Below are 27,044 nucleotides of genomic sequence, written 5' to 3' on the forward strand. Positions count from 1 at the left end.
AAGGGCAGGTTCCTCTCGCTCGCAAAGTTTGCCCTGACGCACAAGGACTAAAAAACTCCGCCGGGCCTCACCGGAGAAAAGGCTGGTGGTGAGCAGTATGTTCCAGACCCAACGCTCGCCCCCGATCTGGCGGTAGAAGTTGCTGGAGACGTAGCCGGAAATGCAGCAGGTGAGGGCATAGAGCAGGATGGCAGCCGAGTTGATGGCGCCGTGCCGGTGGACGTTGAACATGCCCAGGAGAGCCATGACGATGATCCCCGTGCCCAGAGCTAGGAACTGGCTGCCCACGCCCAAGACGGCGCAGAGGAGGCTGCGGCAGGCCGGGAAGCGGAAGACGTCCGTGTGGATGATCTTCCAGCCGTTGTCGCCCTGGTCGAAGTCGTCGCCCGAGGACGAGGTGGAGGCCTCCTCGTCCAGGTTGTAGCGTGCCAGGTCGTTCTTGAGCACCCTCATGAGGATGACGACGACAAAGCCCACCAGCAGGAAGACCAGGACCATGGAGTTGATGATGGAGAGCCAGTGGATCTCCAAGGTGCGGGGGAAGAAGCCGTCGTCGCGGCTGCCTCGCCGGTCGCCTCGCCGCTCCAGCGCCGTCTCGGACCAGCGGACGCTGTAGGTGTGGGCGATGGGGAGGACGCTGCGGACGTCGTCCAGGCTGGTGGGCTTGACGTTGCGGACGCTGACGTTGGCATAGATGATGCGGTCGCTGTTCCACTCCAGGTGGAAGTCCAGATGGGTCCAGAGGCCGATCTTGTGGGTGTGGGGCAGGAAGCCGCTTTCCTCCATGTACCCCACAAAGCCGCGGAGAGGCAGGTCGTCCACCACAAACTCAAAGTAGTATAGCTCTTCAATGGCTTGCCGGAGATGCTCCACCTGCCAGAGAGGAAGGGAACCATCAGGACAGGAGGAGGAGGAACCAGCGTGACCAAAACGGTGCTTGAATCATAGAACTGTTAGAGTTGGAAGGGACCCCGAGGGTCATCCAATCCAACCCCCCTGCAATGCAGGAATCGTTCACCCAATGTGGGACTCGAACCCACGCTCTACCGACTAAGCTTGGTCTTACCGATTGCTTCCCTTCCTGAGATTTCAAAATCCCGAAGAAGAGATGCAAGGAAACTGATCCAGGATGCATAGGATTCAGTATTTGCACAAATAAACTATTTTATTTTTATTTCATTTATTGAATTTATATACCGCCCTATGCCCAGGGGTCTCAGGGTAGTTCTCAGAATAAAATCAAGATATAAAACCACAAAATACCTAATAAAAATAAAGCAGCAACCCAATACCCCCCCCCAAAATACACATTTTAAAAGGGCATAGGATGTAAATTGGATCAACCAAAGGCCTGGTTAAAAAGGAACGTTTTTGTCTGGCACCTCTAGGTGTATAATGAATGTGCCAGGCGAACTTGCCTGGGGAGAGCATTCCACAGACGGGGAGCCACTGCAGAGAAGGCCCTGTTCTCGCATTGCTCCCCTCCGGACCTCTGGAGGAGGAGGCACACGAAGGAGGGCCTCAGAAGATGATCTCAGAGTCCGGGTCAGTTCATATGGAAAGAGGTGGTCCTTGAGGTATTGCGGTCCGGAGCAATTTAAGGCTTTATAGATCAAAACCAGCTCCTTGAATTGGGCCTGGAAACCAATTGGTAGCTAGTGCAGTTGCACCAGGATTGGTGTAATACGCACAACCCATCTTGCTCCGATGAGCAACCTGGCCGCTGAATTCTGCACTAGCTGAAATTTCTGAACCTATGGAATTTGCTGCCCAGCTTTAATTAAAGATTAGATAAATTTGTGGTGGAGAAGGCTACCGACGTCTACTATCTCCACTGTCAGAAGCAGGTTGCCCCTGAATTTAGAGCAGGCATCCCCAAACTGCGGCCCTCCAGATGTTTTGGCCTACAACTCCCATGATCCCTAGCTAACAGGACCAGTGGTTGGGGAAGATGGGAATTGTAGTCCAAAACATCTGGAGGGCTGAAGTTTGGGGGTGCCTGATCTAGAGAGTTGTTGTGGGGGCTTGTTTGCCATGCTAAAAACAGGATGCTGGCTGAACAGGTCTGATGTTCTAACCCAACTACGCCCAGGTAAGATTCAGAGCCAGGAATAAGACAAACTCCCCCCCCCCCATTATCCTGCAGCCCAAGCTGATCAGAAGAGGAACATGTGCTGAGATACCAAACTCTGAAAATAATAACAGGAATCAGCTGTCAAACATTAAAGCCAAATAAGGGATGTCGCACAGAACCAGGAACCCAGGAGGTAAACACCAGCTGCATGAAGCAGGCCTTGGAATCCAATATTTTCTGGCTGGGTTTACCTGCTCAGGGGTGAGCTTCATTTCGCAGAGGACCTTCTTGTCCACGTTCTCCCGGAAACGGATCTCGTACATCGACTCGGCCATGCGGTCTCCATCCAGCACCTCCCCCAAGGTAAGGCTCTTGTGGCGGATATTCTCCGGGGAGCACACGGGGAGCTGGTAATAATGGTAGGTCTCTTGGGGGTTGTGGTAAGGTCCCACTTTGTTGACGTAAAGCATCACTGGGTCCCCCCGCTGATAGTGGGTCTCTGAAGAGGCCGTGGATAAGAGGGAAAGGAGGAAGAGGAGGAGGACAAGAAACGGGGGGCGGGCCATCATGGGGTGGTAACAGGAGAAAGGGGAGTGGGAACTGGGCCAGGGCTTTGGGAGGAAGAACAGAAAAAGCATTATTCAGCGAGGCCCACTTTCTCTGGAATCACGTTATATTTATAGTTTTGGGGACAGCATCTTGGCGAATGCCAACTGAAGGTCTTTGTCTTGGGTCACATTCACCCCACACATTTTTAAATCACTATATTACAACTGCAAACAGCCATGGCTACCCTCAAAGAATTTTGGGAGCTGTAGTTTGAGTTTGCTACCAGTGCCGAGAGTTGTGAGGAAGCCCCTGTTCCTCACTGAGTTACGGTTGCCAGAATTCCCTGAGAAGACGGATTGATTGTTGAACAACCCTGGGACTTGTTGTGTGAGAGGAATAGGGTTCTCCTAACGCCCTCAATGAACTACAGCTCCCAGAATTCTTTGGGGGAAGCCATGACTATTTAAAGCAGTATCATGATGCTTTTTAAACACATGGTGTCAAGTGTGGGCTTGGTGGCTTCCTCAGTGCCTGTAGAGTTTGGCATCACTATGCCAGACTTAAGAGCTTCCATTCTTTACTATGGGAGCTCCCAGAAACCAACCGTTTTGAGGACACCATTCTGTTGATGGCACAAGCCCCTGAGAAACACCCCATCGACCCCTACAGTCCATTGCTGGGTCTTCCCTGCCCCCACCTCCAACAAACAACAACCCCATAAACCTATGAGCATGGCCCACCTTTCCAACTTCATGACAACCTGGGCATTTTTTGTGCCCTCATAGTACCACCACACCTGCAGCTTTGGGGGAGAGGGAGAATGAAGGCCCCGCCAGGGATCAGATCAGCCTTCAGGAAACCGCACGCTCGAAGATTCAGTACAGATAAACTAAAAGTCTTTCTTCACACAGTGCATAGTCAAACTATCGGACTCGCTCCCCCAGGAGCGATGGCCACCAACATGCACGGCAATTCCATGGAGGGGATGGCTAGAAAACACTGCAGAGGATAGGTGCTCCTGTGCTCTGATCCTGCTCCCTGTGTTCTCCCCAAAGAGAACAGGATGCTGGGATCAGGATGCTGGGCCATCGGCCTGATCCAGCAGGTGACTCTTACGCTCCTTATCAAAACGCTGGTTTGGTGATGCAGTTTTGACCTGGGGGGAAGGGAGAGGCTCAAGCCGCAGGCGTTCCGTTTGTTCATTCATCCACACGCCAAGTGCAACGTCGGGTCATGCCAATCTGGGACCCTTCCATAAGCGGCCATCCCCTTAGGTCCACGGTTTGGGGGGTGCCCACTCTGAATGCCACACTGCAGGGTGAGTGTGTGCGTGGGGGGGCTGTACTTCATGGTCATTGAACCATAGCATTGAACGGGAAGGGTCCCAAGGATCATCTAGCCCCACCCCTTGCGATGCATGAATATTTTTGCCCAGCGTGAGACTCCAACCCCCGACCCTCAAGTTAAGTGTCTCATGCTCTACCGGCTGAGCATGACCCTCCTGCACCCACCTCAGCGCCCATCCTGGAAGCCTAACCTGGGTGCTTCGGGATCTCCCACCACCTTAAGCAGAGGAGGTGCCCCTCTGCCGCCCCCCCAAAATACCCCAAATGCCCCCCAAAGCCTCTGCAGCACAGGCTCCCACTCCTCACCTGACCTCACCTCTCTCTCTCTAGGGCTGCCCTTGGCGCTGCCTGAGGGTCTTGCAACTCCTTCTGCCCGGGGGCGGGGGGAGAGGAAGCGGGGGTCTCCAGGCGCAGAGGGTGAAGGGGAGCGCCTCTCAGCCCCAGGGGCTTCCCATGACCTCGCCTGGCCCCACTGCTCCCTTCAGCCCCGCTCCCAGCCCCCTCTCTTCCCAACGCCGCCCTTCCTCGGCTCCCTGCCAACGAGGAGGCGCGGCGGCTAATGGCTGTGGCGGATCATTTGAGGGGCCGGAGGCTCGCGACGCCTCGGGGTCCTTCAGGCGATCTGCGAAGGCAGGCCCGGCCACGTCCGTCGGTTGCTTCCGCCCTCAGCAAGAGCGCGGAGGGCCTCGCTGCCCGCACGGTGACGTAATTCCGTGTTTGAGGGACGCGGCGGCAGGAAGACTCCATAGAGACGGGGAGAAAACACACACACCCCGCGCGCGTGCGCACTCGCGCTCGCCGCAGGAGGTTCTTCCGCTCTTGCCCGCCCACCTGTTAAAGGGGCAGGCGCGAGCTGGAGATCCGCGGACGGAAATTAAAGCCGGGAGAGGCATAGGGAAAGCAGATGAGCCTTAAAGGCTCCATTTCCAAGAAGGCAAAACTGAGGCAGGAAATAAAGACGGCGGGGGTGGGATGCTGCATCTTCTTAATCCCTCCCAAAAATGTGTTTTTGGGGGTGTGCGCACGACCGAGTGGTGTGCGCAGCGCTGAAAAAGGGGTGACTGATCATGCTAAGAGTGCATTTTCATTGTGTGGCTGGAAGTGTGCCAACTTTGCAGCAGGCAGAAATCCAACAGGGGGAGCTACTTCCGCCGCCACCAGCCACAACTAGGGGGGGGGGAAAAGAGCATTGCAATAATTTAGCCTTAGCAGCAGAGGCACCTCACACTATTAGTGCCCAGGACTGTTCTTGTTTCCAAAGCTTCGCAGGCCTGTGCGGTTCAGTTGAAAGTGAAAATTCAAATATTATTACCTAAAAAGAGAAAGAGAAAATTATTAAGACTTCATGCTGCAGTAAGGAACTGGGACACTTTTGACACCTAGGTCTATATTTCTGGATCCACCTTATTTTTGGAATTGCAAGCTGTTTGGAACTGGTTTTGGTGCAGCAATTAAAAGCAAAACAAAATGCTAGCATGTTTGCAAAGCTCAGCAGGGTCCGGTATGGTATCAAATAGGATTGGGGGGGGCACTTCTTGAGGGTGTTGAACTAGAGGACCCTCAGGGCTCTTTCCAACTTTGCAATTCCCTGATTCTATGATATTGCATTTTAATGTTGCAAATTACCCTGGGAACCTGAGGTGAAAGGTGGATAATTAACCTAATACAATATAACAGCGTCATTTTAGAACTTGCAGCCTATGGACACTCAGCGACTGAAAATGAAAAATGCTTATAAATCTCATTGACAAGCTGATGTTAGGCAATGGAGACTGAGGCCCCAGGAGTACCACACTGTGAACTTTAAGTTTACTTTGTGGTAAGGGTGAAAGGGGTTGCTTTGCAAATCCCACAGACCCGTAGCTCTTTTCTTTCTTAAATCAAGGCTGCAAAAATAACGTCCAGACAAGCTGAATGGAGCCCATCACCTCTGCATCGCATCCCTGAAAAAAATAGTGTGTGTGTCTCGCAAGTACCTGACATACCGCAAAATGGAGAGAGCGCTGCATTGAATTCGGTGACTCATGACCTTATGTGGACCTTGGTTCAAGGAGCCGCGTCTGAATATCTCCCCTTTAATCCTGGCTAACCCCCATGTATATGTCCTCAACGCCTTTCCTGAGCCCAATTTGGGAAGTCCCATTCAACACATGTTTGGAGCTGAAGGCCCTGCAGTGCTGCGAGATGACTTTACCGACAACTGCTTTTTCGTTTGAGGCGAGGGCCTGGAATCCTGACGCAGCCTGTGGGTGGGGCCGCACCCCGCACCCTTTGTCTCGGAGACAATCCCCCATTGCCAGCCAAGGAACCGGAACCCCGCCGACCAATGGGCGCGAGCGGAATGTTGGGACGCGGCTATGGCATCATCGGAATCCCCGGGGCGATCCAGGTGGGTGGAGGGCGGGGGTGGGTGGGTCAAGGTGTTGTTGTCGGGGGCCGGAAGGCTGGGTCTTCTTGCCTGCTTTGCCGCTATCGCAAGGAAGGGTGCCAACTTAGATTCGCCCACCCCGGACACAAGTAGGGTGAGATAGGTGGAGCTTCCACTGGATCTCTCCATCATTAAGGCAAAAAAAAAGTGCCACCCAGTTCCCTTTCAGCTGGGCAGTACGGTGGGAGAAATTGACCAGCCAGCCGTCCCACACCAGGTTGGGTCTACTGCATTCCCATTAGACACCGCCGACCTAACAGTTATTCCCAGTATATCCTATTGAGCACCTTCCCCGTAGACCTTGGGCTGAAGCAAGAAGCCACTGGCTGGTTGAAGGAGATTTGGGGCAGCACACAAGACTTCAATCATGGTTGAACATTCGGCCTCCACGCCCTACGTCTCTGTGATGGACCAGTACGGTTACCAGGTGGGCAAAGTGATCGGCCACGGTTCCTACGGGACCGTCTACGAGGCCTATTTCGCCAAGCAGAAGACGATGGTGGCCATCAAAATCATCTCCAAGAAGAAGGCCTCGGAGGATTACCTCACCAAATTCCTGCCGAGGGAGATACAGGTTGTTACTCTCGCGGTCCTGTGTGGATTTCCATTTCCAACCCTGAGCATTTCCGCAGGGCACTTTGCTATGGGCTTGGACGTGTGTGTTTTGAGCATCCTCGCGACGTCACCCCCATCCAAATGCCGCTCTGGATTTCTTGCCCTCCCGTTTAATCCAGATTTGCTGTGTCCGTTGGGAAATCTAAGAGATTTGTGGGAGTAACAGCAAAAAAGGGCAAATCCAGATTAAATGGGGTGGGCAATATGGGAGGAGCATTTTGATGAGGACATTGAGGAAAACGTGCGCAAGCAGCACCGAGTTATAAATAAACTGCTGGCGGGGAAGACAATCTACTTTTATGGTGACATCTTAGAATAGAGTGGTTCCCAAACTTTCTTCCCCATGGACCACTTGAAAATTGAGGAGGGTCATCCTCACAAACCACATGATTATTATTATTATTATTAAATTCATCTTTATTCATTTTACACACATGAAAAAGCAATACATTGGGGCAACAACAACAGAAAAAATACAAAATACAAAAATAGAAAAACAGGAAAAAAACAGAAAAAAGCACAGGAAAAAAAATACAAAAAAGAGAAAAAAAATCTAATATCCTCATATTATCTTCATAACATTTTAGACTTCCCCGGTCTCCCCCTCATTGATTCCCTATTTCAATTAATCAAAAAGCAGTTTTCATAATGTTAAATAGGCATTAATCAAACTTTCATCTCTAGTTATTATTTAATTCTATCTATATGTTTTGTTTTTATAAATCCTTATGATCTAATATCTCCCCTTAGCTTAAATTTTACCGGCAATGAAACTCCATTTTGATATTTCCTCCTCCCTCATAATCTTTATAATCAATCTAATAACAATTCATCCCCCCTTCCCCTGGACCCAGATTCCCAGATGTCTCAGCGAATTCCATATTTCCTGCCAGCGTCAGACTTTCCCAATCACAAACCACATGATTATTTTCCTGCTTCTTGCAGCAGTTAGAATTAGCTGTGTGCTAGATGCAGTATGATTTTTATTTTTATCCTTTTATTACGCATTTCTTTTCTGCTGTATTACCATTTCAGCCCCCATAGAATTCAAATTGCAACACGAAACAAAGAGATTAAAAAATGCAGTTAAAAATCCATAGGAATATTTTGAGCGATGGGTGCGCTGTCTGCCGTCTTGAGCTGTGAACGCCACAGACGAGCCACGGACCACCTAAAGTCCTAAAGGAAGTTTGTGGACCACTGGAGGAGGGGTGGAGTTGTGGACTGCAATTTTGAGGACACATCAGAGGAGTCAAGAGATGGCAATTCTTTTCTCAGTGCTAAATTTCTGTTATCAAAGAGAACAGAATAAACCCCAAATTCTTACTAGTGCGAGCCACAGGAGATCGGAAATCAGAAACCCTTCCCAGCTGCCCCTGGCTTCAATGTAATGTTGACTTTGGGCTTTATGGCTTTGCATATGTTAATTTCCTTTCCCCTTTGGAAGAACAAACATTGCTTATTGGCAAATGCTGGATGCCTTCAATCCTAGAGGTTGAAAAAAGGCTCTGCTTCCAGGCAGACAGCTGGATAATTTTTCCATTTCTTGGAGCTACGGGGAAAACTGGGCTGCAGAGTCTGAAATCCCATCTGCACTGCATATTGTTACAGATTTTAGAACAGGGGTGGCCAACTCCGAAGAGACTGCGATCTACTCACAGAGTTAAAAACTGGCAGTGATCTACCCCCTTTTGGGGGGTTCAGGTCAAAGTTGTTGAGATTTTTTTAGGAAGGAGGAAGGCCCATTTTTTAGGGGTTCAGGTCAGAGTTCTTGAGCTTTTCTGAGGCAGGAGGAAAGCCCTGTTTTTTGGGGGGTGAAAGGCTAAAATGCTGAGCATTTTTTAGGGGAGCCAAAGTTGTTGAGTTTCTTTGGGGGGAGCCAGTGATCTACCAGTAGATCACGATCTACCTGTGGACGTGCCTGTTATAGAACAAATTGGGGTTGTTCTTTTGCAACCCAACTCTGCATCGAGAAATTCAATGTCCCCTAAGTCCGTTTTCGGCCAAGACGAAAAGCAAGGGAGATCTTTATTTGTCTGTTGCATCACAGTCCCCCTTCCCCCCCCCCTTGCAAGGACCCAGAACAAAGGTGTGTAACAGCTTTTAAAGACTAGAAATTTCCTATTCCCTTTGCCAAAGACCGCCCAAAAGCATCATGCAAACCTCACAGAAAGAGGCGCTTTGCGACAGAAATTTGAGTGCATGGCTTGTCACCTGTCTGTCAAGATACCTGATAACGTTTTACTGACATTCTTTTCTTATATTTTTTAAAAGACAATTTATTAAATTTTCCAATTAAACACATTTAAACAAAAACAAACCATACAACTTCAAACACAACACAACACAACAACACATAAAATAAACACAAATTTTTTTCATCTTAACATCTAATCAATTACATTACAATTTTCTTTGCTCTGCCGAGCTTTGACTTCCCTCCCTCCCCCCAATCGGTTCCCCCCCCCCTGTCCATTCCTATCTTGCAGTTTCTTTATTCCTTCTATTTAAAGTCAATTCGTAGGATTTATTTCAATCCTGCAAGTGTCTTTAAACTTCTACAGTTCTTCTCCATATAGTCCACAAATTTACTCCGATCCTTTTGGAACTTTGACTCTCCCTGGTTTCGGATCCTGCTAGTCAGTCTTGCTAATTCCGCATAGTCCATCATTTTTGTCTGCCACTCATCAATCGTCGGTAACTCTTGGGTTTTCCATTTTTGGGCTAACAAAGTCCTAGCCGCGGTTGTCGCATACAGAAATAATACTTTTTACTGACATTCTTTTAAAACGATAAAGCACCCAAGTTTCTGAAACCATAGTCACAGACTTCTCCTATTCGTGCACAAAATGTGCTCTTTTCACTGGATTTGTAAGTGAAAAGAACTTATTGGGAGAGGTTTTTCCAAGATGTTTCCTTCCGCAGAGAAATATTTGGGATCATTAAGAGCCAAGATGGTTTCTGGAGTGCTCTCCTGTCCTATTTCAGACATGTGGTTTACGTGCTTATGGATGTGTGTTTTAGCTTCTGCACTCACAAACGTTTCCGTTTCATTTACGACATTAACAATTTTACGACTTAAAAATTGTTATAACACAGATAAAGCGGTATCATGCCATGGATATTAAAGTCATGGCTTCTCACCAAAGAATTCTGGGAAGTGTATTTTGCTAAGGGGGCTGAGAATGGTTAGGAGACTCGGAGCTACACTTCCCAGAGCAGTTTAACAGCCAATCCCTCTTCACAGGTGTTATAAGAAAAATACTGTTCCTTTTCCCTTATGGGATATTCCAGAGCCCGTACAGAGTCCTTAAGTAGGTTCTCTATCAGTAAGAGAAAATAACAGAGGCCAACCAGAGAATATTGAGAAGCAAAGAAGCTAAGAAGCCTGATCTTTATTTACTGTTGCAACAGGGTGCTCACAACCACACACAGGAGGCAGCAGGAACCCAGAATAATGGAGTGCAAGCTCTTATATAGACATTTGAAATTGTATCCCCTGTAGCTCAAGACCCCACCCCACCCCCCAAAAACAAAACAAAACACACATCATACATAGATCCGTGAAGGGGCAGTCTACAGCAGAAAACCTTTCTGCCAGGATACCTGATAATGGTCACTGATTCCTTTTTCCTGAGCATCCTGGCCATTGCTTTGAGATGGAAAATAGTTTAGTTCCTGAACCTCTTACATATATTGATAGTTTGTTCAGCTTAACAGATACTTTCCAGACTAAAATAAAAAAATTCCTTCAGTAGCACCTTAAAGACCAACTAAGTTTTTATTTTGGTATGAGCTTTCGTGTGCATGCACACTTCTTCAGATACAGTGAAATGGAAGTTTCCAGGCACTTATGTAGAGAAGGGGTGGGGAGAAGTTTCCAGGCACTTCTCTACATAAGTGCCTGGAAACTTCCATTTCACTGTATCTGAAGAAGTGTGCATGCACACGAAAGCTCATACCAAAATAAAAACTTAGTTGGTCTTTAAGGTGCTACTGAAGGAATTTTTTTATTTTACTTCGATCCAGACCAACACGGCTACCTACCTGTAACCAGAACTTTCCAGACTGTATTTGCAAAGGGAGGTGTAAGGCCCTGAAGTCCAAAGACAACTGGAAAGCTTTTCCCATTTCCTTCCTCCTTGGAAGGAAATATTAGAGGTCAATTCGGGTGAGTCAAAATGGCTCCAGGATTGCTCTCCTGTACTGTTTCAGACACTATACTTATGCATGTGTCTTTGCCTTGTACATTTATGAACATTTATTTTACAGTACTGTATATCTTAGACCTTATAATTCTCATAACAATGGGAACTCTAGGTCTGAGAGTGAAATAGGGTCTTCGAACAATTCTCGGCACCCTTAACATACCACATTTCCCAGGATTCTTTGGGGGGAACCATGAACGATAAAAGGGCCATGAGACTGCTTTGAATACATAGGGCAGGCAGGGCTTAAGGTGTACACTACATAGTTTTAAACCACACGCCAAAGAATTCTGGGAAGTGTAGTTTGTTCTGGGTACTGAGATTTCTAAGGTAACCCCTGCTTCCCCTCAGAGAGCTACAGTTCTCAGAGTGGTTGATCCCAGGGAACTTCGGGAATCGTAGTTATGTGAAGGGAATTGGCCCCAGACATGTTTCAATCTGTCCGTAACCTTTTCTGCTAATCCATTTCAGCACATGCTCTGTTCACGGAAAGTGCAGCCCTAGCTTTCTAATATTTGCTGTCTCATTGTCTCGCCGCCACCATAAAATATATCATCAGGTCTTTGCCGAGGCAACTTTGAGTTGCTTCCGTCAACGAAAGTAAATAAAGCTAATACGATTGGGCGTCAACATTTTCGACTATAAAACTTCCCGTCTGATGAGCAACCCCAAGACCAAATGTTGAAACATGGAACTCTGAATCCCCCAAGCGAATAAAGGAATATTTGTACCACTTCAGCAGGCATAATATAGTTCAGCCTAAAGCTTTGTAGTACAGTGGAACCTCGGTTTATGAACACCTCGGTTTACAAATTTTCGGTTTACGAACGCCACGGACCCATCTGGAACGGATTAATCCACTTTCCATTACTTTCAATGGGAAAGTTCGCTTCAGTTTATGAACGCTTCAGTTTATTAACAGACTTCCGGAACCAATTATGTTCATAAACCGAGGTACCACTGTATATAAAAAAATGTTTCACTAGAACTGGCAGGAGGAGCAGTGAGTTGAAGGGGCACAGTGGTGTCAGATGTGGGCAAAATCAATTCCCTCCCCATATAACAAAAAGCAAACAACACCATAAAAACAATACTATTCTTATTATTTATAATTAATTGAATTTATATACTGCCCTATACCCGCAGGTCCCAGGGCGGTTTACAGAAAATAAAAATATAAAGCCACAAAACAATAATCAAAAACAATAATAACCCAAACCCCTGCCTCCCATATGACCAGAGATGTAAAATTAATGGAAATTTTGAAGCCACAAGGGGGGGGTGTCCCCCCCAGTCCCCCCCCGGGAAAAAATAGAAATTTTGGGAATTTTTTTTAAAAGTTCAGTGCGGAGTAGTTTTACAAATTGCGTGAAACACAGTGTATATAAAAGTATTGTGCTTGCAATAACCCCCACCCCTTTCCCTCAAAAGCAACAAAAAAAGCAAGAAACCGTCAACATAAAAAATAATCAGATTTGCCCCTTAGCACCAACAGCAAATAAAGTTAAGGTCCATCTCAGTATTTAAGCTGCATAGAAGGTCTACCCTTTGAGGTGTGCTTTTTAAAAAAAGAAACAGAAGAAACCGTTCAACTTCCAAAACATTCAGAAACCAAAGTGCGGCTTCCGATTGGCTGCAGGAAGCTCCTGCAGCCAATCCAAAAACACGCCGGGGATGTTCAGCTTCTGAAAATCGTTATAAAACTGGAACACTCCCGGGTTTCGATTGTTTGGGAGCCGATTTGTTTGGGAGCCAAAGCGTTCGAGATCCAAGGTACGACTGTATATTAACATAATCAACCTATAAACTACAATTATAAACTACAACTAACCCAGAATGCGGCAGCTAGATTGGTGACTGGGAGCGGCCGCCGAGACCACATAACACCGGTCCTGAAAGACCTACATTGGCTCCCAGTACGTTTCCGAGCACAATTCAAAGTGTTGGTGTTGACCTTTAAAGCCCTAAACAGCCTCGGTCCAGTATACCTGAAGGAGCGTCTCCACCCCCATCGTTCTGCCCGGACACTGAGGTCCAGGACCGAGGGCCTTTTGGCGGTTCCGTCGCTACGAGAAGCCAAGTTACAGGGAACCAGGCAGAGGGCCTTCTCGGTAGTGGCACCTGTCCTGTGGAATGCCTTCCCACCAGAGGTCAAAGAGAACAACAATTACCAGACCTTTAGAAGGCATCTCAAGGCAGCCCTGTTTAGGGAAGCTTTTAATGTTTGATGGATTTCTGTATTTTAATGTTTTGTTGGAAGCCGCCCAGAGTGGCTGGGGGAACCCGGCCAGATGGGCGGGGTATAAATAATAAATTAATATTATTAAATTATTATATTACTATATGTCCAACTACAGTAGATATTGAAACAAGACTGAGGGTTGCAAGATATACATGGAGAAGGCAGTCAGATCTTCAGGCCAATGAGGTATTTATTCCTCCAGCCTCATAATATAACTCTTTTTGTTAAGAGTTCGCAGGATCCACTTCCATTGCCCATCTGTTAGTCCTTAGGTTAGAATGTGAACATCCGCATACATAAAGGATTTTTCATAAACGAATTTAACCCGGATCCTTTCTGACAAAGCACATGTTTCACCTTGCCCTCCAGGTGATGAAAACCCTGCGCCACAAATACGTGATCAGTTTCTACCAGGCTATCGAGACCACCTCTCGCCACTACATCATCATGGAGCTGGCACCCTGTGGCGACGTCCTGGAGTGGATCCAGAAATCGGGAGCTTGCTCTGAGGCCCTGGCTGGGAAGTGGTTTTCTCAGCTGGCTCTGGGGATCGCCTATCTGCACGGCAAGGGCATCGTGCACCGGTGAGGAAAAGTGGCAATAGGCCGGGAAAAGAGGCAGTCCTCAGAGCTGCCTCTAGAAACAGCTACAGTGGTGCCTCGCAAGACGAATTTAATTCATTCTGTGAGTCAATTCGTCTTGCGAAAAATTCGTCTTGCGAATCCCATAGGAATGCATTGAATTGTTTTTTGGTTTTTTTTTTTGCCCATAGGAACACATTAATTGAATTTCAGTGCATTCCTATGGGAAACCGCAATTCGCTAGACGAATTTTTCACAAAACTAATTCGTCTTGCGAGGCAACCTCCAATCGCAAAACCCATTCGTCTAGCGAAAAATTCGTCTAGCAGGGCATTCGTTTAGCGAGGTACCACTGTACTTTTAAAACTTGGGCTGTGTGTGCACCAGATCTTCTGTATACATGTATACATTCAAAGCACACACAGCTGGCCGGTGTTCAGAAGCACTTCCTGCCTGCCTCCTTGGAGGCTGAGAACAGCCATCCTGGCTAGTAGCCATCAACGGCCCTTGACTCCTGGCTGGCTCGCCAAATCGTTATAAGAAAAAGCTCTTCCTTTTCCCTTATGGGGTACCCAAGAGCCCGTACAGAGTTCTTATGACTGTAGATTCTCTGTCGGTAGGAGAAAATAACAGAGGCCGACCAGAGAATACTGAGAAGCAAAGTATGTCTGATCTTTATTAAACTGTTGCAACAGGGTCCCCCCACTCACCACATGCAGGAGGGAGGAGAGAACACAGAACAAGCCCTTATACAGTGGTACCTCGGTTTACAAACACAATTTGTTCCGGAAGTCCGTACTTAACCTGAAGCGAACTTTCCCATTGAAAGTAATGGAAAGTGGATTAATCCGTTCCAGACAATCTGTGGAGTACTTAAACTGAAGCGTACTTAACCTGAAGTGAACTTTCCCATTGAAAGTAATGGAAAGTGGATTAATCCGTTCCAGACGGGTCCGCAGAGGACTTAAAATACTCAAACCGAGGCGTACTTAAACCGAGGTATGACTGTATAGACTTTTGAAATTGCCCACCCTGTAGCCCAAGACCACCCCCCAAAACATCATACATACATCACAGAAGGAGGTGGTCTACAGCAGAAATTTGAGTATGTTGCTTCTCTCCTGTCTGCCAGGATACCTGATCATGCCTTACTTGATTGCCTTTTCTGGGTAGTCTGGCCATTCCTTTGAGATGGTAAATACTTAGTTCTTGAATCTCTCATGCATATTGATATCAGATACTTGCCAGGCTGTATTTGCAGGGAGGTGTAAGCCCCTACAGTCAAAAGGCAATTGGAAAGATTTTCCCATTTCCTTCCTCCTTGCAGAGAAATATTTGAGGTCAGTCTTCAGGATTGTTCTCCTGTACTATTTCAGACACGTGGCTTATGTATAATTATGTGTGTACTGTGTACATTTATTTTATATCTGAGACCTTTGAATTCTTATAACATCCTCCTTTTTATCTGTCCTGAACATTCCGCTTTGTGCAATGTCCTGGAGTTCTAGCAATGTGGGAGAGGGAGCGAAACTTCCCTCTATGCCGTCCTTCATTTAATAAATGTCTGTATTCCTGCTTTTCACTTGCTTTTCTCCAGGCCCTTTTTGGGGAAGGAGAAGTCCCCAGGGCTGCAGACTTTCTTTGTAGTGGAATTTCTCTCCCCCCTCCCCCCATCTCTCTGGTTGTCATTTTCTAAACCTTCTCCAACTCTGCAATATCCTTTCCGCACTGGAGACTGAACCTGGGATGTCCCTATGAGAAAGTCCTGCAGGTTTAACACCACTTCCCCTAATATCCCAACCTGAGAGCCAGTATGGTGTAGTGGTTAAGTGCCGTAGACTCGTAATCTGGGGAACTGGGTTTGAGTCTCTGCTCCTTCACATGCAGCTGCTGGGTGACCTTGGTCTAGTCACACTTCTCTGAAGTCTCTCAGCCCCACTCACCTCACAGAGTGTTTGTAGCGGGGGAGGAAGGGAAAGGAGAATTTTAGCCGCTTTGAGACTCCTTCGGGTAGTGATAAAGCAGGATATCAAATCCAAACTACTACTCCTCCTCCTCTCTTCTTCTTCTTCTTCTTCTTCTTCTTCTTCTTCTTCTTCTTCTTCTTCTTCTTCTTCTTCTTCTTCTTCTTCTTCTTCTTCTTCTTCTTCTTCTTCTTCTTCTTCCCCTTCCCCCCTGTCTCCTTCCTTTTCCCCTGCTGCCTTTTCCGACTGCAGGGACCTGAAGCTTGAGAACCTTCTCCTTGACAAGCGTGAAAACATCAAGATCTCGGACTTTGGCTTCTCCAAGATGGTGTCCACCCAGACGCAGCCTCCTCCCACGCCGTCCTACCGCATGATGAGCTGCTTCTCGCACCTGAGCCAGACGTACTGCGGCAGCTTCGCCTACGCTTGCCCGGAGATCTTGCTGGGCCTGCCCTACAACCCATTCCTCTCCGACATCTGGAGCATGGGGGTCATCCTCTACACCTTGGTGGTGGCCCACCTGCCCTTCGACGACACCAACCTCAAGAAGCTGCTCCGGGAGACACAGAAGGAGGTGAACTTCCCCAACCACCTCCAGCTCAACGAGGAAATCAAGGTGAGCGGCACGACACCTAGGAGCCATACCCACAAAAGCCACCAGGGGGTGCCGTGCCAATACCACTGAGTGTCACTAGGGATGCGGGTGGTGCTGTGGTCTAAACCACAGAGCCTCTTGGGCTTGCCGATCATAAGGTCGGCGGTTCAAATCTCCGCGACGGGGTGAGCTCCTGTTGCTCTGTCCTATCTCCTGCCAACCTAGCTTTTCGAAAGCACACCAGTGCAAGTAGATAAATAGGTACCACTGCAGTGGGAAGGTAAACGACGTTTCCATGCGCTGCTCTGGTTTCCGTCACACCAGAAGCCGTTTAGTCATGCTGGCCACAAGACCTGGAAAGCTTTCTGTGGACAAACGCCGTCTCCCTCGGCCTGAAAGCGAGATGAGCGCCACAACGCCATCCCGTGGCTGCCTTTGACTGGACTTAACCGTACAGGGGTCCTTTACCTTTACCTACTAATGGGACCACGGTGAGATGTCCATACCCCAGTCCTGTATCCAGGCCCTCAAAATCCACTATGGGGTACTTGTGCAATGGTGCCCATACCCTCAAATGCCACTAGGGGGTGCTGCTGCATGGATGCTACATCAATACCCTCAAGAGCCACTAGGAGGCAGTTGCGGGACGGTTGTGCTTTTGTGTCTGCCCCCTAAAAAGCCACTCAGAGGTCGTCATGTAAGAGTTGTTGTCTCCTCCCCCCTTGCCCTCACCTCACAGCTTCTCCTCCTTGGGCTTTTAACTGGCTGGTTTGGAACAGGCAGAAATCCAACAGGTGCTGTTTCCCCAGCCAGTGCCATTCACACTCCTAGGAATACCGGCAGTCAGGCTGCAGCGTCGATACTCTCGAGTGCAGCAGGCGTACTTACTGTGAGGCTGGCCCTGCATGAACCTCTCCACCCACCCAGCACCCCGAGGCTGTATCACGGGGGTGGCAGGAATGCCAGCAACACCCTGGTTGATTTCCAGCTTCCTCCGAGCAAGGACAAGAGCTGTTCTCCGACTCTCACTGTGCCTTCCTCCTGGAGCAGGGGTGAGTAAACTTTTTCAGAAGAAGAGAAGAAGAGTTTGGATTTGATATCCCACTTTATCACTACCCGAAGGAGTCTCAAAGCGGCTAACATTCTCCTTTCCCTTCCTCCTCCACAACAAACACTCTGTGAGGTGAGTGGGGCTGAGAGACTTCAAAGAAGTGTGACTAGCCCAAGGTCACCCAGCAGCTGCATGTGGAGGAGCGGAGACGCGAACCCGGTTCCCCAGATTACAAGTCTACCGCTCTTAACCACTACACCACACTGGCTCACTGGTCCACCGTCCCTCAGACCTTGTGGGGAGCCAGACCCACCCCCTCCTGAAAGGACCGCCACTCACTCCACAGCCGCCGCCTCATCTTCGGCAGTGTCACCGCCGCCACCTGCCTCGGCCATGGGTTCGCCGTGTGCAGAGCCCATGCCGCAGCCCTCCCTGCCGCTTCCTCCTGCTTGGCTCTCGGCCATATGCGGCTGCCTCTGTGGCTTCAGATTGGCCGCAGGAGCTTCCTGCGGCCAATCCGAAGCTACGCCATCGTCACTGCTTCAGATTGGCTGCAGTAGCTTCCGGAAGAAATATCAACAACCTCAGATATGCAGATGGCACAACCTTGATGGCAGAAAGTGAGGAGGTAATTAAAGAACCTTTGAATGAGGGTGAAAGAGGAGAGCGCAGAATATGGTCTGAAGCTCAACATCAAAAAAACTAAGATCATGGCCACTGGTCCCATCACCTCCTGGCAAATACTGTAGAAGGGGAAGAAATGGAGGCAGTGAGAGATTTTACTTTCTTGGGTTGCATGATCACTGCAGATGGTGACAGCAGTCATGCAATTAAAAGACGCCTGCTTCTTGGGAGAAAAGCAATGACAAACCTAGACAGCATCTTAAAAAGCAGAGACATCACCTTGCCGACAAAGGTCCATATACCGGTAGTTAAAGCTATGGTTTTCCCTGAAGTGAGAGCTGGACCATAAAGAAAGCTGATCGCCGAAGAATTGATGCTTTTGAATTATGGTGCTGGAGGAGACTCTTGAGAGTCCCATGGACTGCAAGAAGATCAATCCTATCCATTCTGAAGGAAATCAGCCGAGTGCTCCCTGGAAGGACAGATCGTGAAGCTGAGGCTCCAATACTTTGGCCACCTCATGAGAAGAGAAGAAGCCTTGGAAAAGACCCTGATGTTGGGAAAGATTTAGGACACAATGAGAAGGGGACGGCAGAGGACGAGATGGTTGGACAATGTTCTCGAAGCTACGAGTATGAGTCTGACCAAATTGCAGGAGGCAGTGCAAGACAGGAGTGCTATGGAGAAAGACAACAGTAGCACCTTAGAGACACTTTTTCAGATACTTCTTCAGTGTGTATCTGAAGAAGTCTGCATGCACACAAAAGCTCATACCTATGACAAACTTAGTGGGTCTCTAAGGTGCTACTGGAAGGATTTTTAAAAATTTTTTTTGACTGCGTCAGACCAACACGGCTACCTACGTGTAACTGTTACTAAGAGCGCCCCAGTTAAATTATAAAATTGTAGAATCGGAAGGGACCCTGCAGGTCATCTAGTCCAACCCCCTGCAATGCAGGAATCTTTGGCCCAATGTGGGTCTCAAACCCATGACCCTGAGATTTAAAGGTCTCATGCTCTACCGACTGAGCTACCCCAGTTCCCAGACAGGAGTTTTTTCCGTTTCAAGTATTGTTCAATGCAAAGGACGGTTGTGCACACCTTGGTCTCTGAGCAGCGAGAGACTCCGGCGCTTACCTGCAATTTGGTTGCGTTTCCTTGGAAATGAAGGTCACCGGATACTACAGTGTCCTTAGGATATACATATTACACATACATACGGCATTAACACGCCAGCAGATCTTGCCCATTCATGATTACGAGTCCAGCACACATCAAGGCCAGCCTCTGTCTCTCCAGCTTCCAGCATCAGCCAAAACTCAGAACCAACTTGCCTGGTTCTCCATCCTAGGATCATGTGGCATCCAACCAGGCGAGTTCGGAAACTAGAAGCATCTCCAGTAGTCGCTATGGCAACACATCTCTTCCCAGTTAAAGCCGTAAGATGCTGATGAGGCCGGCCAAGACCATTACCTGAACAAAGGAACTGGTTTCCTCTTGCAGATTCTAACCTCGCAGGTTCGGGACCCCTGGGCATCATCCAAACTGACCCCCCCAAATATATTGCTAGAATCGAAGACGACAGGCGTAATATTTTGCAGAGGGGTCTTGCTGCTTTGCTGCACAGGCCTCCCATAACCCTGAGCAGGGATGGGGAAGTTGTGGTCAAACAGCTCATCGTAAAAGGCTACAATACCCAGCTGCCCTGAGGCCATTGGCCACACTGGCGGGAGATGATGATGGGAGCTGGAGTCCAAGAAGAGCTAGCAGGGCACACCTTTCCTCTCACCCCAGATCTAGCGAAGGCCTCTTTTAAAGACGACACGCAATCCAAAACGCAAAGCAAACCAGCTTTTCCGCTTTGGAACAATCGTTTTCCAACCAGTTGCAAATTCAGTTGCTTAATCAGGTGCCTCTCGTACAGTGAAGATCTTTTTAGTTGAGAGAGCGCACTACATTCCCCATAATTCCCCAGGAAAGGAATGGATGGTTAAGAGGTGGCTCTGTGAGAGGGATAGGGGTCTCCTAGCAACTCTCAGCACCCTTAACAAACTAGTTCCCACAAGCTTCTTTTTTTTGGGGGGGGAGTCATGGCTGTTTTAAGTGGAGTAACACTGCTTTAGAGATGTAATCATGAAGGGAATGTGCACTTCTGAATTTGACTGTGCACTACTTGGAAAAGGTTTTGTGGATGGCTACCAGCCATGATAGGGACCCAGGTGGCGCTGTGGTTAAACCACTGAGCCTAGGGCTTGCTGATCAGAAGGTTGGCGGTTCGAATCCCTGTGACGGGGTGAGCTCCCGTTGCTTGGTCCCAGCTCCTGCCAACCTAGCAGTTTGAAAGCACGTCAAAATGCAAGTAGATAAATAGGAACCACTACAGCGGGAAGGTAAACGGCGTTTCCATGTGTTGCTCTGTTTTACCAGAAGTGGCTTTGTCATGCTGGCCACATGACCTGGAAGCTATACGCCGGCTCCCTCGGCCAATAATGCGAGATGAGCGCGCAACCCCAGAGTCGGTCACGACTGGACCTAATGGTCAGGGGTCCCTTTACCTTTACCAGCCATGTTAGGGATGTGGGTGGCGCTGTGGTCTTAAACCACTGAGCCTCTTGGGCTTGCCGATCAGAAGGTCGGCGGTTCGAATCCCCGCAACGGGGTGAGCTCCCGTTGCTGTGTCCCAGCTCCTGCCAACCTAGCAGTTTGAAAGCACGTCAAAATGCAAGTAGATAAAATAGGTACCTCTACAGCGGGAAGGTAAACGGCGTTTCCGTGCGCTGCTCTGGTTCGCCAGAAGCAGCTTAGTCATGCTGGCCACATGACCCGGAAGCTGTAAAGCGGGCCAGTAAAGCGAGATGAGCACCGCAATCCCAGAGTCGTCCATGACTGGACCGAACAGTCAGGGGTCCCTTTACCTTTACCAGCCATGTTGGCTGGGCTTGGCCTCCACACCCAGAGGCAGCAATGTTTCTGAACACCAGTTGCTGGAAACTACAGGAGAGAGGGCTCTTGTGTTCGAATCCTGATTGCAGGCTTCCCACAAGCCCCTGGGAGAACAGGCGGGCGGATTTAGCTGGGCCGTTCGCCTGATCCGGCGGCATCCTCCTCCTTCGTAGCGGTTAAACCGGGACCGCCTGTCTCTCTCGCCCCTGCAGGAATTGGTCCACCGCATCCTCCGCCCGGCTTCCAAGCGGCTGAACATCCTGGAGGTGTTGAAAGTCCCTTGGGTGCTCAAGTTCCTGGCTGAGAAGCCAACCACCGAGATCAAGGCCCTGGAAGCGATCTGCGGACCCCGGGCAGCCGACACCAGCAAGAACGCCACCACGCCCAGCACCAGGTCCCGCTCCCTCACCTTCACGCCGGACAAAAAGAAGGGCGCCAGCCGAACGCGCAGCACCGGGCAGATCAAGGGGGTTAAGAACCCGGAGAAGCCCAGCTGAAGGAGGGGAGACATCTTGGAACAAGGGGAGGGGGAGATCTCAGTGACCGGGCGATATTTTCTGGGGGGAGGTCCAGTGGGTGGGTGGTCTAGGGTGTGCACAGGCACTGTGGGGGGGGAGGGGGCAGGGAACACCCAGAAATAGTGTTGCACCCCTTTCCCTTCATCAGCCCCCAACGGAACAAAAGCAGCAGCAGCTTTCGGAACCTGACATTCGGGTGCCATCTCTGAAATGCGAGATTAAAACTGAAAACAGAACAAGTCCTTTGGGGTTTCGCGGAAGTCAATTTGGGAAGGTGGATAACGGACTTTTACGCTCATCCCTTCTCCGGGATTTCTTTTATTACCGCGTACCCACAAAACAAACCATGAACCACCATACACACACACACACACACACACACACACACACTGCCTGGGGTTACTGAGCCAAAAGCCTGCGATTCTTGATTTCACAGAATGGTGAAATCCTGCGATGCAGGAATCTCAACTGGATCCCTCCACGCCAGGTGGCCACCCAACCTCTTGCTTAAAAACCTCCCAGGAAGGAGAGTCCGCTAGCTTCCGAGGGTGACCGTTTCACTGTCGAACCGCTCTTCCCGTGAGAAAACTATTCCTGGTGTTTAGCTGGAATCGGTGGTGTAGAACAGTTTGCCAGCCCCCCAGGGCACAGAGGGTGAAGAGAGCCTGCTGTGCCAGCCCAGGCCTTGCCACTGCCGCCCTGGGGGGGCCCCTCCTTCCGGGAACAAAGTGGGGTTACGCTGTGCCGCCTGCCAGCCCACATGGGGGGGGGAGCACAGCCAGCCAACGCACCCTTGGGTGGTCGGATTCCCCTGACGTCCACTGAGAGAAGGGCTGGGCTGGGCTAGCCCCTTGCCAGCCTCCCTCAGCCTCCGCCTGTGCCCGCTCGCCAAGTGCAGTGCGAAGGACCCTCTGTCGTATTCCTGAGTTCATCTCCTTCCTCAGTAAGGAAATTGGGAGTTTGCACACACACAAAAAAAGCCACCTTAGAGATAGCAAGCGTCGCAAGGAGGATCCAGGAAGCGGAGGACCAAAACACAAAGTCGTTGGTCCGTACTGTATAGCCCACAGTGCCTTCCTGCGTTTCAGAAAGCAGACCATTTCAGCCCCATGTGGCTTTTTGATAAAGGTGCCATTTAGTTGAGGGTAAAAATCATGCAGGGGAAGCTTATAAAAGATGCACAGACGCGGTCTTCTTCCCGCCTTGCCCCCCAAGCAAACACCAATGACAGTGAAGGCCGGGTTCAGAGCATTACAAAATCCAAGTGCTTTTTCTCCGCTCAAAATAGTTTTAAACAAGGCGTAGTGATGCGTGCCGACAGTTTTCAGTGAGGAATCGGGACAGAGGTCTGGCGGTCGCTCTTACCCATGGTAACTAGGCAGAGCCTCCAAGCTCAGGAGCAGTCTACCACTGATTGCTCAGGAGAGGACCAAAGAAGGGCGGGCAGTGGCTTCGTTGGGCACATCTGATTGGGCAACGTGCGGAACAGAGGGACACACTCTCCAATCCAGGAGGATATAGAGAGCCAAGTTCGGGGGAGGGGGGAGGACTTGAAGAGTGCTGCTTCCCTCCCCAGCCCCGTTCTTCAAACAACGAAACAGCAGAAAAATTTCCGGCCACGTTTATTTTCAGAGTTGTCATCGTAAAGGCCACTGCAGCATGTGCGCATGAAGGGGGTCGGGGTGGGGCGGAAATCCCTCCCCTTCCCCCTCCGAATTCTTGGCCACGAGAAGCTACAAAAAGAAGAAGAAGAAGAAGAAGAAGAAGAAGAAGAAGAAGAAGAAGAAGAAGAAGAAGAAGAAGAAGAAGAAGAAGAAGAAGAAGAAGAAGAAACTAACGATGGAGACAAAGACGAGAGAGAGAAAGCTTCCGAAAAGTTAGCGGGTTAGCACAGATTGAGTGCAAATAACATGTAAACGCCACCCCAAGCCACATTTAAACAGACACGCTGTCGATAGGAACAGAGAAAGAGAGAACGTACCTCTTCACATCACAACCCCCTCCCCACCCTCTTGGCACAATTCCACCCACCCTGCTGGGTTGGCATCATTCGTCATCATTATTATTTTTAATCCACATGCTGGTGGGGAGAAAATCCATAGCACTGGTAATGTTAAGAGGCGGGGGGACGGACGACCAAGGCATGAGGCCCCCCCAACCAACCCCCCGCCCAGCAAACAGGAGGAGCGAAGGAACACTGAACCCCCCCCCCACAATTTGACACATGCCCCAATCCCACTCACAGCGAGATCAGGGGGAGAACGTAGCTCTGTGGAAACCCCCCTGCCTCATTTCTGGGGAGGGGGGTTCACACACACACCCCATGAAGCCCCCTCACGTGTTTGCAACCGCGGAGAGGGTCTTGGTTTTGCACCAAGACGCGCTTGCAAAGTTTGGTCCTCGAGTTTTACAGAGGGGTAGGTAAAACGCGGGGGTGTGGGGCCAGTCTCCCGTTCCCAAGAGAAACCCCCTTCCCCTCCCCCCTGCGATACAATCTGTTCATATATGTATATATTTCATATATATAAATCTGTCTATATAAAACTCTTTACATTCGGCACGTAAGGTTATTTCAGGCAGGGGCCGGGCGGCGAGGGGGTAGGGGTGTCGGTGTTCACCACCCCTCCCCGAATCTGGAACTGAAGGAGGAAGGGGGAAAAGGTCCTCTCCCGTCTCCCAGCCCTCCGAGGAAGGGGAGGGAGGGAGGGAAGGAAGGAGGGTTGTTTCCCCACAATGCATCACGACACCCAGGCGGCGAGCTGCTTCATTTCTTCGTCGTCGTCGTCCACCGCAGAGGCGGGCACTTTGGAGGCTGGCAAAAGGACGGAGGGAGGGAAAGAGTGAAATCAAAACGTAGGAACGGCACCCCAAAACTTCAACCCTCTTCCAAATGGTCCTTGGAGATCCCGCCTTTACTTAACTCCTTGCCTCGGGGTGCCTGTTTATTTACTGGGTTTGTATGGGCTTTGAAGATGCTCGAACTCAGGACGAAGAGGAAGAGGAAGGCACGCTTGGCAAATCCTCACCGTGATTAACTCCTGCCCGGAAACCTACATCCCCACTGTGGAAGGACGTGTGGATCCAGAAGTGGCCTCACTTACGGACTCAATGTTAAAGCTCTGTCTATGGAAGACCATCCTACTTGGCTACGAGTGATCGCCCAAGAAGATACAGTGGTACCTTGGTTGCCAGACTTAAATCCGTTCCGGGAATCCGTTCCGACTCCCGGAACCATTCGAAAACAGAGGTGCGACTTCCGATTGGCTGCAGGAGCTCCCTGCAACTCAATCGGAAGCTGCATCGGATGTTTGGCTTCCAAAGAACGTTTGCAAACGGGAACACTCACTTCCAGGCTTGCGGCATTCGGGAGCGAAAACGTATGCGTACCAAGGCGTTCGAGAACCAAGGTACGACTGTAGTGCTTTCAGGCGGACGTCACAAAGCGGTTTGTGTAAGGTTACGACGAGAAGAACACACGCAAAATACAAAGGGCCTTCTCTTTTTAAAAAAGTCACAATATCCAGGCTGGAATAGGACCTTGGGAGACCCTAAGCCAGGCATCCCCAAACTTCGGCCCTCCAGATGTTTTGGACTACAATTCCCATCATCCCTGACCACTGGTCATAGAATCATAGAGTTGGAAGAGACCACAAGGGCCATCCAGTCCAACCCCCTGCCAAGCAGGAAACACCATCAAAGCATTCTTGACATATGCCTGTCAAGCCTCTGCTTAAAGACCTCCAAAGAAGGAGACTCCACCACACTCCTTGGCAGCAAATTCCACTGCCGAATAGCTCTTACTGTCAGGAAGTTCTTCCTAATGTTTAGGTGGAATCTTCTTTCTTGAAGTTTGAATCCATTGCTCCGTGTCCGCTTCTCTGGAGCAACAGATCCCTGTTAGCCAGGGATCATGGGAGTTGTAGGCCAAAACATCTGGAGGGCCGCAGTTTGGGGATGCCTGCCCTAAGCACTTAAGAGCTTTTGGTGCCCCCATACCTATCCAATTCAAAATATAAGCCATAAAATAAAATTTTATTTTTCAAAATGAAGCAGAACCTACATTCAGATGGAAAACAATGCTTATTTTGGTACGCTTCTACTTTACATCCACCCACTTCTCCAGATTTGTTGGGGCCACTACCCCCCCCCCGCACCAGCCAGAGGCAGGATGGGAGCTGTAATCCAGTCACACTTGGAGACCCCCAGGTTGGCAAAGCCAGGGCTTTGAGGGGAGCTGAAACAGCAGGCGGCGCCATCCCAAGACCCAGGGGCCTGTGCCCACCTCGCTGCCTCCGCACCCCCCCTTACCTGGCACACTGGGCAGGCGAGAGGCAGGCACGGTGGGCAGTTCGGGGGTCGGTTCCCCAACATTCAGAAGCTCCTTGTCCAAGTCTTCCTGCTCCATCTCCTCCAGCTCAGCTAGCAGCTCATCCTGAGGGCAGCAAAGGAAGGCAGAGTGGAGAGTTGAAACAAAAACAGGTACTCATTGCCAATTCCCCCTAAAGCCGACCGCCCCACTCCTCTGGGGCTCAGCCCCCCACAAAGGCAGATCTACAGAACCGAAACAGAGCTCCCTCCCTCCTCCACTTTTCAGGAGGGAGGGGTCCCCCGCTTTTGACGTTACCTCATCTACATCGTCCCCAAAGCCGACGGGCTTTGAGATGGCGTCCGAGATCTGCTGGGCGATGTCCTGCTGTTCTGTGATCTCAGCCATCAGGTCGTCCACTTTGTCAATGTCCCTGGAGAGACCGGGGGGGGGGGGTAGAGGGTGAGACGAAAGCAGAAAGGGCAGCTGGGGTGTGGTGGGGTGGGGGGCTGCTTTTGCCGTCGCACCAAAGTGCACCTCAAGCGCAGGAAAGCTCCACCTCGAGGGAAGCAGGGGAGGCCAAAGGCGGAGGAGGGAAGCGGCAAATCCGAGATCCGGGTCCGAAAACGCGAGGAGCCGCCACGGAACAAAATGCAAAAGGCAGGACTAAGAGGGATGGAGCCAGCCTTTGAAAGGGGAACCTTTCTTTAGCCAAGGGCTGCATTCCCACCAGGGCATTTCACATTTCCGGACACACACACAAGCCTCTCCATCCTGGAGTTCAAAGACACGGACCAGCCAGGTAAGCTTACTGGAGGGGGGCTCAGAGATGACCCAAAAAGGGGCGTGGCCTGGGCAGAGGATTCTGGGAGCTGTAGTTCGTTAAGGCCACCAAGCGTCGCTAGGAGGGCCCTATTCCTCCTCACAGAGCAGCCATTCCCAGAATCCCCCAGGAAGAGAGAGTGGCTGTTAAACAGCCCCAACAACCATGTGAAAGGAA

At 49.8% G+C, this 27,044-nt stretch overlaps 2 protein-coding genes across 2 annotated transcripts in view; one reads left to right on the plus strand and one right to left on the minus strand.

Annotated features, from left to right (window-relative positions):
- The window catches only part of TM9SF1 (transmembrane 9 superfamily member 1), a 37,735-nt gene that overhangs the window by 7,995 nt on the left and 2,696 nt on the right, over window positions 1–27,044 (minus strand). Inside the window, exons 4-11 of the mRNA XM_060281391.1 lie at window positions 26,363–26,477; window positions 26,047–26,170; window positions 24,486–24,550; window positions 21,364–21,713; window positions 16,375–16,639; window positions 4,286–4,441; window positions 2,326–2,685; window positions 72–873 (exon numbers count right to left, since the gene is read on the minus strand). Of these exons, the coding sequence (XP_060137374.1) occupies window positions 72–873; window positions 2,326–2,685; window positions 4,286–4,441; window positions 16,375–16,639; window positions 21,364–21,713; window positions 24,486–24,550; window positions 26,047–26,170; window positions 26,363–26,477 (2,237 nt within the window). The remainder of the gene's footprint in view (window positions 1–71; window positions 874–2,325; window positions 2,686–4,285; window positions 4,442–16,374; window positions 16,640–21,363; window positions 21,714–24,485; window positions 24,551–26,046; window positions 26,171–26,362; window positions 26,478–27,044) is intronic.
- TSSK4 (testis specific serine kinase 4) lies at window positions 13,832–21,721 on the plus strand. The gene is made up of 3 exons (XM_035134627.2): window positions 13,832–14,046; window positions 16,218–16,623; window positions 21,433–21,721. Exons 1-3 carry the CDS (start codon window positions 13,835–13,837, stop codon window positions 21,715–21,717), a joined length of 903 nt encoding a protein of 300 aa, XP_034990518.1. The 5' UTR covers window positions 13,832–13,834; the 3' UTR covers window positions 21,718–21,721.

This window comes from Zootoca vivipara, chromosome 13, assembly GCF_963506605.1.
Source record: "Zootoca vivipara chromosome 13, rZooViv1.1, whole genome shotgun sequence".
In the NCBI taxonomy this organism is placed as follows: Eukaryota; Metazoa; Chordata; class Lepidosauria; order Squamata; family Lacertidae; genus Zootoca; species Zootoca vivipara.

Bases quoted from the DNA above. Each gene is read 5' to 3' on its own strand.
- TSSK4 (XM_035134627.2), top strand. From the start codon at position 13,835: ATGAAAACCCTGCGCCACAAATACGTGATCAGTTTCTACCAGGCTATC. The intron at 14,047-16,217 runs GTGAGGAAAAGT...TTCCCCTTCCCC, and splicing joins GGCAAGGGCATCGTGCACCG to CCTGTCTCCTTCCTTTTCCC. The intron at 16,624-21,432 runs GTGAGCGGCACG...TCGCCCCTGCAG, and splicing joins AGCTCAACGAGGAAATCAAG to GAATTGGTCCACCGCATCCT.